Source organism: Camponotus vicinus, unplaced genomic scaffold, assembly GCF_025532165.1.
Source record: "Camponotus vicinus isolate PSW18456_S1 unplaced genomic scaffold, iyCamVici1.0 SCAF_13, whole genome shotgun sequence".
Taxonomy (NCBI): Eukaryota; Metazoa; Arthropoda; class Insecta; order Hymenoptera; family Formicidae; genus Camponotus; species Camponotus vicinus.
The window spans coordinates 4,291,585-4,307,394 of record NW_028141949.1 but is presented as its reverse complement, the minus strand read 5'-3'; the positions used below and the strand labels follow the sequence as shown (position 1 = coordinate 4,307,394).

The 15,810-nt window shown below is 33.7% G+C and overlaps 1 protein-coding gene across 1 annotated transcript; it reads left to right on the top strand.

The window, feature by feature from the left end:
- Positions 1-1,053: 1,053 nt before the first annotated feature.
- LOC145963905 (beta-1,3-galactosyltransferase 1) lies at positions 1,054-8,276 on the top strand. Its single transcript, XM_083086236.1, has 2 exons — positions 1,054-1,563; positions 1,895-8,276. Exons 1-2 carry the CDS (start codon positions 1,431-1,433, stop codon positions 3,019-3,021), a joined length of 1,260 nt encoding a protein of 419 aa, XP_082942362.1. The 5' UTR covers positions 1,054-1,430; the 3' UTR covers positions 3,022-8,276.
- The last annotated feature ends 7,534 nt before the right edge of the window (positions 8,277-15,810 follow it).

Sequence of the window (15,810 nt, the reverse complement as noted above, 5' to 3'; positions counted from 1 at the left end):
TTTAATTTTCATTTATTTATCAATTCAGCATCATTTTTAAACGAAACATAATAACATTTAACTATCATTTCAGGGGAAATACATTCTTCGTTATTCTTTTATTTTCATCTTCTTTAATATAATATATGAGATATTGTTAAATTATCGATCAGTCTTTCTTTATATAGAATTCCTTACCTCTCACATTAATCAAGTTAACATAATATATAGTTGCAGGAATTATTTATTCATTGTTAAATAATCTTGTTACTTTTTGCGTGACATAAAAATCAATGAATGTTTCGCGGACAATCCCGTTATCGACAGTCATTTTCTAATTTTAAAACCGTCAAGGATCAGCTACTGGTATACGAGGAAAACATGCTTTTAAAACGACGATAAGCGGAAATACGTTTGAAGCACGTAACGGCGATACATCTATTATACGGCCTGATGCTGTTAAACATTCACAACGTTTTGCAAGGCTTCTACCGCGCGTTTACCGGATATACGCTGATAAACGACACTCCCCGAAAGAAGATACGCATACAAAGTGACTCGACGACACTGTTGGCAGATAATGTAATGCCAGATTTTTCGACAAATTTTCGAAGTCAAATCTTGTGGAAAATTTTAAGACAAAGAAACCTGTTTTTTTTTCAACGCACATTAAATTCTTAATATTAACTATATTTTGTAAAAATAATCAAACACATATATTTTTAAAATCAAATTTCTTCGCAAGGTTTAGATTATACGAGAAATTTGATTTCAAATCAATATCTGCGTTTGATTAAACACAATGCGATTAAACTCTCGCTCATACACGTGTTCAGTTTGAATCAGCTGATGAGCTGTCAAATTGCATTTGCAGTCGCATCGCATTTTCGGAAGGATAGCATCACCTAGTGTCGGTGGGGGAAACTAAAAAGCTTAAAGCTCTAAGGATAAGAAATGAGAAGGGACACTCGTCGAAAGTCCTACCACGCACACACCATAGATATCCACATTATCGATATCCCATCGATGCCACGACTGAGGTAACAGTCGGTAGAAGCGAATTCTCTCATCGAGCGCATCCCAAGACCGATGACGGCGACGTGCGAACGTGGCGGCCGCTTCGACGACATATGATGTGACACCGGAGCACGTCTTCTCGGTCGTCGGAAGCAGGAAAGCGACGCGCGCGCGGGGCCAGGGTCTCGTCCGCGATCCCTTGGAGTGAGGGAACGGGCGAACAACACGAACGACGGTGAGTGGGGCCCCACGCGCAGTATGGGCATAACCTGTTGGACGACGGCACGTTGCAGCGCTGCGATCCATCGCGGTGGAGTCCACGACGGAGCGATTACGACCGTCAGGTCGTTCGCCGCACGGCAGACACCGTAATGATATGAATCTCCGGGGACGATCGCGTTGAGAGAGAAGAGCGACCAGAACAAGAATCCGTCATGTTCCACTACCTGCATCTCAGGAGTCGTTTTCTGCAGACCCTGATCCTCGCGTTGATCGGCCTGACCTTCTACGCGTATTATCGTACTACCGTTAATGATGTTCGCCAGTACAGCTTGCTACGGAACACCAGTGAGTATTTGTAATGAGAGAATTGCATTGCGATGACCTCTAATATTGCTTTGACTTCAAGCGAATAATTAATTTAATGATTAAGGGAAATTAATTCTAGATAACATATACAATTCTATATAAACAATTGTTATATTATTCATGTATCTACAAATTTGAATTGTTTAGAAATTCTTGGTTTTTATTTTTGTCAAAGAAAATGCAAAGGAAATTGTAACATTTATTTAAGACTTTAAGATGCTAAAATTAATCAATGTTTTTAAATATATTTAAAATATATTTAAAATTTAATTGAAATTCTTCTCCAATCGATGATTGCTCAAAATTTCAGGTTTGTCTGTGTACCAAGAAGGCCTCCATGTGCATACAAATCTCAGTGTGGACACACGGCTGACAGCAGCAGCATCCAGGAACTCCAACTCGGACAATGTGTCTTTGAGTCCGTATATAGCACACAACGCGAGCAACAACTCCGCGATTCTTATCACAACGCTGTCAACATCCTCTAGCGCGCAGTCCTCCGCGTCGTCTTCCGCGAGCACATCAATCAACTCGAAGCAAAGCGCGAACGAGAAGCTTCAGGTGGCGAAAATTCAGGTGGCTAACGCGACCAGGTCAGCGCCGATCGCGATTCGCAATGACTCGGCGCGCGCCATATACGAGGTCGGCCACACGGTGCCGATCCCTGAGCGCTGTCCAAACCTCGGTAAGGAAATGGAACTGGTGGTGATCGTGATGTCCGCGCCAACGCATCTCGAAGCACGAACGGCAATTCGACAGACCTGGGGACACTTTGGCCAGCGTAGAGATGTGAGCGTGCTCTTCATGCTCGGCACTACTCTGGATCCTAAAGTGGAGGCGATCTTGCGAAAGGAGCAGAACATGTACAATGATGTGATACGCGGTCGCTTTCTCGATTCGTACTCGAATCTCACGCTCAAGACTATCTCGACATTAGAATGGGTGGACACTTATTGTTCCAAGGTGAAGTACCTGTTAAAGACCGACGACGACATGTTCATCAACGTGCCGCGATTGCTGGCATTCGTTAACAAACACGCAAAGGACCGTAACGTAATATTTGGCCGACTCGCCAGAAAATGGAAGCCAATCCGGAATCGCAAGAGCAAGTATTACGTGTCACAGGCACAGTTCCAGCAGTCGGTCTTCCCGGACTTCACTACCGGGCCGGCGTATCTACTGTCGAGCGACACGGTGCGTCGTTTGTACGACGCCGCTTTAGACCAGACGTACCTGAAACTGGAGGACGTGTTCACTACGGGAATTGTCGCGCACAAGCTCGGCATCAGGCGCTCCCATGCCAACGAGTTCCTGAACAAGCGGATACAGTATACCGCCTGCAACATCCAGCGCGGCATCAGCATACACATGGTCAAGTACAGTGAGCAGTTCGATCTCTGGAAGAAGCTGCTCGACGGTAAGAGCAAGTGCAAGTGATAACTACTAGCGAGGCCAAAGGCGACGAAGGTTCTACGCTTGACCCTGGCGAACCAAATGGTACGATCGTTACCGCCTTAATGCGATTTGAGTGCCCGGTTAAATGCTGACCGGCTATGACCAGCCATCGTTTCACCTCATATACGTAGTCATACACGCGCGTGAACACACATACATCCGATTCGAACGCGAAGACAAACTCGGTGACACGCGTATAAACTGTAGTCGGAGATTGTGTGTCGCGGCACGAGAGACTTGGAGATTTCGCCGCTTAGATTTTTACACGATGCACCAAACGTCTCACGACTCAGGCTTTTCTCACAGGAGTCGAGAATGAAAGTAACCTTTATCTCGAATGAGTTTGCTGTGAGATGGAATTTGTAGTTTACATCTCTTTTGAGAAGGCAAAATATAATTTTATAATTAGTTCTATGATAGAATTTCTTTTCGAAAAAAACATTATTTTATCATAGAGTTAATTATAAAATTATATTTCGTAATATATAGTAATTTTATTTCTTCAAAAAAAGAAATGTTTCTCTTGTATCTCTTTTAAAACAATTATAAGAATATTATAATTTTATAATTTTCTCGACTCCTGATTCTTTTTTATATCTCGGTGCTAAATTCCCATAGATACAATCGCCCATGTTTTCGTTGTATATTTAGCGGCAAACACGTGCATCTAATTTTCGTTCTATTTTATGAACTATATTCCATTTTACACGTATAAAATCGAATCCGTTGCTAAATATACGAACAGAACATAGGTCAATATTTTTATTGTATAATGTAGGGAGAATGCTATTCGTATAAAGGTTCCCAAGAGATTTTTTTGTGTAATTGGCAATTTCGTTGCGACTACACGTGTATTCATACGCATCTAATGAAATCGGTTTCAATGTCTAATTAGCTATAATCAGGTCACAGTAACGATATGTAGTAGTATGTATTCACATATCACGCGCTTTCTCTCGGTGAGAAGAATCTGAAAGCATTTTCCTGGACGAAAAATCAATATTTCTTATTACAGTGTCATTTAACATTTATATATATATATATATATATATAGTATTTTTGACGAATATATATAGTTTCTAGCAATGTGATTTTATTTTAAAGAATTTTACTTTCACAAAAATCAAGGCCACAGCTTTTATAATTATTAATATATACTAAATATTAATTATCGTAAAATTGAGAGAAATATATTGCTTGGATTTGAAAGGCCTGTTTTATATAATTCAAGGAAGAAGAATTTATATTCGTCGAGGAAATTGTATTTATAATGACGGGCAAATTTTTTTCCCAATATTCTCAAATCCAAATAATTGAGATATTTGAGTGGACGGAACGACATGATAATGTTATCGAAAAAAAATTAATAGTTATTAATTTTATATTTACTCCACGATTGTCAAAAATAAATCTGCGATCTATAATAATTTCACATAATTACTAATTTATATATTACTAATTTTAGATTACTAATTTTATCATACGTTCACGTTCACCCGACAATCTCGGTTAAAATCACTCGACCTCGCACACGAGGAACAAGTAATTTCATCGGTAGGAATATACATTCGAAAATGGCGTGATTTATGTAATCCTAACGTTTCGGCGCGCGGAATCGTTTCCTGCAAGAAAGTTTAGCCGCGAGGAGTTCGCGAGGTTGTGCCGATGTGATGTGCGCATATTGCATCAATCGAGCGCGATACCCGAGGCGTAAAATAAATGTGTCACGATGAATGGAGTGGCCCCGGAGCACCGGCTTCCCTCCTCCGCCGAATATTATCTAGTCATCGTCTAGATAATGCGTCGCGTGATAACGCGGACGAAACTGTGCGCTCGATATCGACCATACATACCTTCATATATGTATATTTGAGGCATTCGTTATCGCATTTTTTTTCATTTCCTGCGGAAGTATCGTAGTATATATTTCCGTTCTCGGTGCCATACGTCCGAAGCATATACTAGAGATTTTTGGATCCCCCGAAACGCGATGAAATATACAAATATAATGAGCCAGAGCAACAGAGTTAAGTGTGTTCGAAAGTCCTGATTATATAAGTAAACATAATTCAATCATTTTCAGATGAGATCAATAGCCTTTATTTTTTAGTCATTTTCTTATTATTATTAAATAAATAATTATCTGATTTTGAGATTACTGTTAAATATAAGAATACGCTAAGATCTTAGTTATTTCATAAATATATTTTTATTAATATTTATTAATATTAATTTTTTATCGAAGAATTATTATATTCATTTATAATCTATCATTGTTTCATCCGCTCATACACAATTATTTTTATATTTTATTGCATCGGGGGCTTACTTATTGTGTTCCTAATGCGCATTTTGTTTAAAAAATCTATTTTTATATTATTAATTGTAATCGCTTTTATTTTACTATTGTTTCACTTTCTTTACATCTTTTAAATTCGCCAAAAAATCAATTAAAATTGCCACGACAACATTCTGAGAAATATTTTATCAAAGCTAAAATCGTAGTATGATAAAAAAAAATAAACCCTCGTTAAAAGATAAACGCACACTCGATTGTATTTTAAAATTATTTTACATTTTATTATTACACAACATACTTATCAATTTTATGTATTGTGTAATACAAAAAACATTTGCATACGTAAAATATATAGAAAATATGTATAAATCAAGATACACGTATAAATTAAAATTATATAAATAGAATTCTAACCTGAATATTGCGAATTATGGGTCGTCTGTGAATATATTTGATAGCTCTTAACAAAATGTAAAACGCGTCGAGTGTATTTTTTTACGAGAAAGAGGGAGATTATCTTCTGCTTTTTATTATACTACGAATTTTATTAGAATTCTAATTTCAGAATCGATTTCAATCTCATTAAATAAGCAAAGGAAGGGTGTGTTTTCTGTTTGTCTTCTGCTTCTCTTGGGTGCCGTGAGAACGTTCGCTCGAAAAATCATCGCGCGAATCGTCGCGAATTAATGAGCCTCGAAGATCAGGTCAAGGCTCCTCCGCTCGATTGCGACACAGCACGTAGTAGTCCAATTGTGTCCTTGGCACAATTTTTCGCCAACACGTCGAGCGAAGTAAAGGGACTTTTACGTGCGATAATCGTCATCGTTTATACCGGGATTAAGGAGATGTTTTTCCAGCTCGATTAATTAGAAGATTGCGACGTAATCTTCTCTTCTCCTAATCTTCTCATGCGGGAGAAGATCGCGCGGCGAAACCTCGTTTGACGAAGTAGGATATCTAATACGAAAGATATCATTTACAAGTCTGCTGTATTCGTTGGCAAATCAATACAATTTCATTTCCACAAGAGAAACTTAGTCTCTTGCAAGAAAAGATATGACGAGAAATAAAGAATAAGAAATATTTTCGAACAGAACGAAGACGATTAGATGTTTGCATGAATCATAAGCTATTATACGTTGTGCTATAAAAAGATGGTTTTGCTCACGCGAAATATGTATGCGCATTCATTTATTTATGTATCGTAGGAAAGCACGTACACGGATTCTCGAAATAACAGATCGATGCTGCAGATTTAATGTAGGCAAATCTCGCGGGGATTTCGTCATCGCAAAACGGATCGACAATCGACGTTTTCGGAACCAAAAAAAAATGCGAGTTAGAGTCCTTTAGTTTTGACATAGTACACGTACTTACATGTTCTAGAGAATCTGCAATATTGTATCATACGTATACACGTTCTCTCTTGCTCATGATAGGCACGTCGCACGATCATTGCGTATCCGGAGATAACAATTGTCGCAGTCGACGTAACGCACGATCATGCAACGGATAATAATTTATTTCCATTCCTCTCTTTTTCTCCCTCTCTCGCTCTCTCTTCTTCTTTTTTTTCCTCTATAATACCGGTAAGGTAAGCTAGCTAAATGATTTGCATTTTATTTTTGTATGTATCTGTATTATATTGTAGAATGTCTGCAAATGTGTGATGATTCATTCATTATTATTACGTTCATTATTCGAAACAATTGACGATTGTTTCGATTCGAGATGACTGATTAAGCTGTCGATCATCTGGTTCAAATTCTTCCTGGCTTAATTTTTGCGCGCTTGACACGATTTTTTTTAAATTTAAGTAAACATTTAATTGTACTAATTATTAACGTTTTATGACAGATTTTTATTTATAAAAATATATAGGAAATATATATATTATATGCATATTTATATAAAAAATTGTAATGTAAGTGCGAACGTGAAAATCTGAACAAATAGACATTTCTCGAGCTCGTTACACTTTTATCGCATTGTGAAATATACAACAACGCAATTCGCGTAGGACATCCGGTATGGATTAAGACGTACGAGTCAATGAAATTAACGTTCGCCTTGCAAAACGAAAGCAAGGTGAATGGATGAACTAAATGCGTATGTGTAATTCAAACCCGTATACGAATAATTGCGTTAAATAACGTCTATAATTTTACAGTACATCGGACGTAGAGTGTCATCATATTAAACGTAATTATTTTCTTATTACATTATATAATTTATTATATTGTAGCAATATCAGTTCTCCTGTAAAAAAGAGAAAGATCCGCGAGAAGCGTATTTTGATTTTTAAAAAATGTAAAAAAAAGCACTATAAAAATTTATAAAATATCTCTGAAAAATATTACCTACGAAATCTCTAAAGTAAGATCTAGAATACTTTATAAAGCGTACATAAGTATTTTAATTCAAGTCAAATCAAAAAGAGAATCTTTTTCTTCTCATCGATTTCCAGCGACGCGTCGAAAAAAGCGTGTTTTAGCTATATTTCTTATGCGAGACTGATGTTTACGCGAGATTCATAAAGTGATTATATGCGTTATTCTTTATCCATATCATCATCGCAGAGTTATGTGTAATATTTTAAGTTGCGAAAGAAAAAGGAAAAAATATCCGTTTTTACACGCACATCTCGCGCAACGCGTCGCACTTTGCGACGTGTCGGCGACTTGATTTTTCATACGATTTTACTTTAATGATCAATGAATGTTGTAAGCATTTAAAGCGATGTGAAAAATCGAATCGCTCCGAAGCTCATGGAACAAAAAGCACGCGGCCTGATTAATTTCCGCATTTTATGCGATCGCTTGAGATCGTGCGCGTTCCAGAACTTCGAATATATTTTTTATTTCGATATTTATAGCATAATACTCGGATGTGACAAGTGCTCAATCGTCGTTTGAGGAATATAAATTCTTTGCTCATACTTATTCGTGTGTCTCATTATTTAAATCCTGTTTATTTTGTTTCAGAAGAAAATAAGAAGAAAAGGAATCGATCGTAATCCTAATCAATTATATTTTATTGAGGAGAAATTGTTTATAATTTTTGGATATTCTTTTTCTCAATTTTTAATTATTTCTAAGCATATGTTTACACTTCAGAAATCTCGATTTTAATTTTAATAATAAACATATTAGTTATTTTGCAGAATCGGACTCTTTTTCCACGAAAATTTTCAGAGAACAACCAGGAGTTTTTCTTACAATGTTCTGATACGTAACATATACATGATTAAATCTCGGTAATTCAAATTTAGATGGAGAATTCCCGAGGCATTAATATTGCATTAGTCCAATTGCGTAACTCAGTTGCAATTTATTCATTTAATTCGCAATCATCGCGTTAGGCCACAAGAAACACCTTGTCGCGTCGTCATCGCGCCGTCATAAATACATTCGCAATGCAAAGGACTAAGCGGTCGATTCGCGAACTGCATTGGTGCAGTGGCATTATCGTTGGATCTCGTAACGAGCCGACAATTTATATGATTCTATTATTCTAAGCGTCAGATCAGAACCGCGGCGCGCTCGAACTATTGCTCGGTGCACAATATATACATTAAAGGCAAAAAGATTAATGTAATTTACGGCATGACTATCCTTCACGGAGAAGCGTATATCAGGATTATTTGTTTGTCGTCGCAGTAAGCGGTAATTTTAGTTTTGCGCATCGAGACTTTCCTAACGGCTCGCAAACTTCGATATATTTTTTGCCACGTGTCTATCTGAACGAAAGATTTGTTAAAGTAAAAAAAAATCTCTTCGAAATTATACATTCACTCGCAATTTTATCACTTTAATTTTTCACTCTCAAGAATAACTTGCATCTTTGACTGATATTCTTCCTGCTAATTAAGAATATAATCTCACGTATGTCATTTCAATTTTTTTTAATTATTCCTTGCGGTTTCTTTTTTTACCAATAATACGGGTTTATGAAAAATGAATAAAGAATATTCACATTGTATTGTGTAGAAAGTGTGCATATTTTTTGTTATCCGACATACTTATTAAAATTAACCGAAAGTGATTTCAAGTTACTTTTATCGAGATCTTATAGCGAATCTGAAATAAGACACTCAAGCGTACCAAAAGCTTCATCGAGGATCTCCGATTTATCGTTACGTAACGTTAATTCTCCTCGAGTAATTACGGATGAACACAGATAGCGGCATAAGTGGTTTGCTCCGGATGAGAAAGAAAGGGATATAATCGGAGCGGGGCAAAATAAGAAAGGAACCGACGCGGAAAAAGGCACAGGGAGAGCGAGATGGCATAGTTTGTGCAAACCGCAGTAATTAAATGCAAATACGGCGTGCTGCGCTTGGCAAAATTAATATTTGACATCTGTCGCGCAACTCGGTCGGGTCGTTCCTCCTTCGAGGAATCGACGATTGCTGCTGCTGCTGCTGGTGCTGCTGTTGCTTCTGCTCTGCCCGATAATGAGCGGAAAGTTGGACGCGCGCAATCGCTGCCGACAAATTGGATAGACTAAAAACATTCTATCCGACGATGGGAAATTAACAATGGAGAAATCTCTTTCTCTCCCAATCCTTTTCAGCAGCGGCGGACGGTGAACTTATCGTCGCCGATTGGAAAAAAATGGGATCAAAGGTAATTTATTCGACAAAACCGCTTTATGTAATCTTCAAAATTAGAATTAATTCAGGATTAATTTTAAATTTTAAATTAATTAAAAAGAGCAAATAACTGATTTAAGAGAATGTTTAACTTCTATTATTCTTCATTTTTTATGAACGGATAAAATTCTTAATTTTTTATTTGGAAATGTAGCGATATAATGTTGACTTGCATATATTAGAAAAGGAATTTAATTTGAAAATACGTATATATTCTAATTTATATTACAGAATTTAATCATCTAATTTTACCGAAAAATTTAATAGAAAGAGAAAAAAATTATAAAAGAAATAGAAAGATGTAAACATTTTTTAACTATTTTTTATTCTATCAAAAAATATAAATATATTTTATAATCTCAAAGAATAAATACTCTTATCTATTTTTTTTATAATTCAGAAAATTGTAATAAAATAATTATTTATTTAAGACACTAAAAAATCAAGATATTTTTGTATACATGTATACATATATACACATATATATATGTATCTTTCCTTTTGATTTATATATAAATTCTCTTATTTATTTATTTAATTTCTTATTAATTTATTCTGACCCTCTTAGTATTTAAATATTAATTATTTTTTCCAGATAAAGAAGAAAGACTTTGAATCTCCAAAGAGGTGACTAGTTTATCCTAGCTATTTCCTTCGTTTCTATCGTGACGTTTATATCCCGGATAATAGCAACGATAAGAAGCCTGTCGATTGACTGACCGAGATAAATTTCTTCATGTTTCGCCATACAATACGTATCCAAGACTTGCTATTAAGTAAAAGTAGTCTGACATGATGGATTTCCATTTTTTTATATGTTTTGTTGTATGATAAAAAAGTAAATGATGAATTGTGCTGAAAAAGTCTTAAAAAATCGAAATTATATTTTCCAAATTAGAAATATTGAATCTTTTCTTTTCATAAATTACATATGTATTCATATCTCTAGTTTTTTCATATTTTTTTTAATCTTATAAAATTAATATTAATTTATTAAATTCTTAATTGCATTTTGTATTTTAGAGCATATTTTTTCCAATATGACATATTATAAACTTTATTTTGCGGCAGATTTTTTAATGGAATAAAAATATCAAAGTGTAGAAAAGAGAGAAATTATTATTATAACATCAAATTAAAATGATTTTTGACAATTATATTATTGCGCTTATAATTGTAAGTTGCGATTGCTTTTAAAATACAAAAATTATTTATTATGTTTAAGATATAAAATATATGAAAATAGAAGTAGAATATTATTGTCATGTATCAATATCCACTGCAAATTGCAGTTAACACAGCGACGTATTGCGACAAAATAACGTTGTATAACGAAATATTATAAACAACAATAGAAATAAGAAGAGCGAAATTGTCATCTATCATAATTTTTAGACTTATTGTTAAGCATCTATTGTTCCCCGATCATGAAATATACAAATTGTATTCCATCAAGCTGTTTTCTTTTCATATTTATATTCGATTATTGAAAATATCTTCGCATTTTGAAAAATTCTAGAAATTTTTAAAATCATGATTTTTGGAATTTTGTGACATTTCTTTGCTGATCATATATTCTTCTGATTGTTTTGTGATTATATTATTTTAAATTTTCATCATTAACCGATATACCATTGATAAATTTTATTTCTTAATTACCGATGGTTTATAATTCAGTATTTCGATATATCGATGGAATAGTATATGGTTTGTGATTGCAATAGACTATACAGACAGAGAGAAGACTGAGAGGTGTCATGACCCCCTTTTAGGCTATTCCTGAAAGCGATACACTCTCTGTAAACATTAAAAACGTGGACACGAATTACAAAGCCAATGTCCATGAATGTTCTCAGAGGGTAACATATATGTTACCCTCTTTTTAATATCCACAAAGGGCGTATTGCTTTTACAGATCAAGCGGGCCATGACACCTCTCAGTCTTCTCTCTGATAATATAAATAATATAGATAAAAATATAAATAATTTATAATAATTTATTATATAACAATATTAGTATGTTTCTCTTTCCACGCTATTATTTATTTATTTATTTATTTATGTGCCTCCTTTTTCTTCTCAACATCATTTATTTATTTATTTAGCTCGCTATAAATCAGTCTTTTAAAATGTAAAACTAAATATTATAGAATTTGACTTCGGAAAAGCGTGGAAAAACAATCGAATAAATCAAAATAATTAATAAATCCAAATAGCATAACGAAAAGTGATATCAATCGTTTAATAAATAATCGTTTAATAATTAATTTATAAAATAAAATCTAACTCTATAATTTAAAATTCCGCGTGTATATGTAGTATATAAAATATTTTGGCAGAGAATTATCAATAATATGTTTAGCCTTGGTAGCGTATAGCGAGCGCGCTATTGTTTACATGTCACAGCTTCATCATCATTCGCACGGAGGCATTCGAACAATAAAGTAGTGTGTATGTGTGCGCGAAACGCTTCATATATTATCGAATTCTTTTTCCAATCCGATCGTGACTAATATTACAACAAATTCGCTATAATTATTATAATTTAATTAATATAATTAACGAATATTAGTCTTTTCATTAAATTTTTCTAAAAAGCAAGTATGAATTAATTATTAATTAAACAATAGTTATAGCACGATTTTTCACTACTTTAATTTTTGATCTTACGATTTGTATTTTATGCATATACTATGTACATACATCAACAATACTAGCGCTACTCGCTCTGCTTATTACTGCTATATTATTAATTTTAATCTCGTATAAATGTTGCTCTTTTGATATAATAGAGTGCGAATTTCATATAATTATTCCGCGATTGAAAATATCATGCAAAATGTCTCACGTATTCGACTATCATAATTAATCGTATTCTACTAATAGTAATTAATCATGTTTATATATATATACGCGGATGAGTGTCACGAGAAAACAGCGAAGAATATACAAGGGAGAAAAAAAAGGTCAGGAAAAGCATTTAAATTAAATTAAATTAATTTAATATGTATGCTATAATATATAAAATACTTTTGTAACAAATTAATAATAATACCACGTCCGATCTTTGCAATATATAGCGTTAATATTTACGTGCTTTGATTCTGCTATCATTCGCGCAGTGAATTCGAACAAAATAGTGATGCGAGAAGCTTCGTCAAATTCATTTTCTAAACGCGATTGATTTGATAGGTACATTAAGAAATAATTTGATATGATTAATACTTAATTTCATATATGCTAAATAATACGTAAAATTACGTCGCGACGATAGATCTCGAAATGTATATTACAATTGTGTACAATTTAATCGAGAATCGATTAAATGATAGGAATCCAAAATATTAAATAATCACTTCGATCATTGTGATATTTACGAACAATAATTAATATTTTAATAATTAGAGTCAAATATATTTCATCCGTGTTACTTTATCATTCTACTTGACAATCTAAATATAATTTGGATTATGAGAGAACGCACAATAAAACAATTAAATTATAAATGCAAACAATTAGCATAACGAAAGACTCCGTTATTAATTGTTTAATAAATAATCAATTTTAATCAATAAATTAAAATACTTTTACAATTTAATATTCCGTTTATGTATATTTTATAGTATATAAAATACTTTGGCAACAAATTATAAATAACATTGTGTTCGACTTTGACGACGTAAATAATAGCGTGCTATTGTTTGTACGTTATGGTTTTGCTATCATTTGTTCGGTGACATTCGAGCAATAAAGTAACGATAGGAAATGCTTCGTATGTTAATTAATTGTTTAATAAATAATCGTTTAATTAATCTATAAATTGAAAAATTTCTACAATTTAATATTTTCATGTATAACAGTATATGTTATAGTACGTAAAATATTTCGGCAACGAATAATCGATAACACGGTGTTCGACTTTGGCAATATAAACAATAGCGCGCTATTGTTAATATGTTACAGCTTTATTATCATTCGCACGGTGACACTCGAGCGATAAACTAATGGTGCGAAACGCTTCGCATATTGTCGAATTTTTTTTCTAAACACGATTACGATTAGTATCGAAACATAATTTGATATCATTACTAATAATTAAAAATAAATTAACTTATGATAAACGTCATGAAAATGTATCGCAACGATAAATCTTTATCGAATCGCAATCATTAATTACTGCGAATAAAAATTGAAAAAGGGGATACATAAAAGGGAATAAAGAAATTAATTTTATTATGAGTTTTCGATTATTGATGCTTATTATAATAATTTCCGATACTTATTAGAATTAAATAAATTTCGACCAATACTTTAAATTTTCTTAATCGGCAATCACTCGTAGAATATTTCAACGACGAATTATAACAATAACATAGTATAAGTCGATCTTGGCGATATAAACAATACCGCGGTAATGTTTTTGACTTACGGACATTCACACAGTATATAACCTTGAGCAGCAAAGTAGTGAGACGTTTCATATATTATCAAATTCTTCCTTTACATAGTCAACCTTGGCGATATAAACAGTACCGCGGTAATGTTTCTGATACGATCATTCGCTCAGTGGCTCTTGAACAGTGAAGTAGTGATGTGAGACGTTTCATATATTATCAAATTCTTCCTTTACATAGTCAACCTTGGCGATATAAACAGTACCGCGGTAATGTTTCTGACACGATCATTCGCTCAGTGGCTCTTGAACAGTGAAGTAGTGATGTGAGACGTTTCATATATTATCAAATTCTTTCTCTAAATACAATTGCAAGTGCAACGAGGAACTTTTCGTGAATGAGTGTAAGTGCAACGAGGAATTCAAATGAGTGCAACAAGGATTGGAGTGCCACGAGGAAAAAGTGAAGAAAACAAGGAGGTCTTGAAAATGAATGGATCAATAAGATATGATGTAAGTCATTAATATTTTAATTATTTATCACATTCATTATTTATTATATTGTTACGTCCCCGCATCCCATCCCCCTGGAAGTATTCGGCACCTGTTGAATTTTTTCGGCGGGAAGTACATCGATGGAAGAAGATCATTTCCGCGCGCGTTGTCAAGATATTGTTATAAACAATGACTGTCAGAGAGTCTGAGCCCAGCTGTCAAGCTATGCGGACGCGCGTCTATCTGTGATCCGTTTTACGATTATTCTAAATTCTTATATGTTACTCGTGGTTTATTAAAGTTCTTATACCTTAAACCGCGTTATTATTTACTGCGCGAACGTCAGCGTGTGCCGATCAATTGTGTCGTGCGCGTTCGATATATATCGTTCCGCGAACTCAATAATATATAAATTATTTATCAATAGTATATATTGGTGTATAATAACGATGGTCAGCTGAGTCGAAGAATAGCTATCAAGCTATCCGGACGCGTTTTACATTACGGATCGTTATCGCGAGATTTCCCCTGTTATTATTTATTGTTTGTGTATTCTGTATTTCTAATTAAAGTTCTTAATTTCCGTTAAGAGTGTCTTATTTTACGCGGTCCGTGAGTATCCCATTGTGTTGAACGCGCTTCGATATCTCGAAGTCGCTGCCGCGGACGTAACAATATATTCAAAATATATACATATTTCTCGTTTCGTTTTATTTCTTTGATTGTGATTCAATAGTGATTTTAAATTGTGTAACATATATAATACATATACTTATAAAAAATATTCCATTTTATTTTAAAATAATTAAAACATTTATAAAATGTTTATTAATTAATATTTTCAGATACTTCTCATATTTTGCAAAATATTTCATATTAATATATTTATTTAAATACTTCATATATTAAAAAATAGATATTTTTTATTTA

Coding starts and splice junctions, on each gene's coding strand:
- LOC145963905 (XM_083086236.1), top strand. CDS start 1,431: ATGTTCCACTACCTGCATCTCAGGAGTCGTTTTCTGCAGACCCTGATC. Junction 1,564..1,894: donor CAGCTTGCTACGGAACACCA/GTGAGTATTTGT, acceptor TCAAAATTTCAG/GTTTGTCTGTGTACCAAGAA.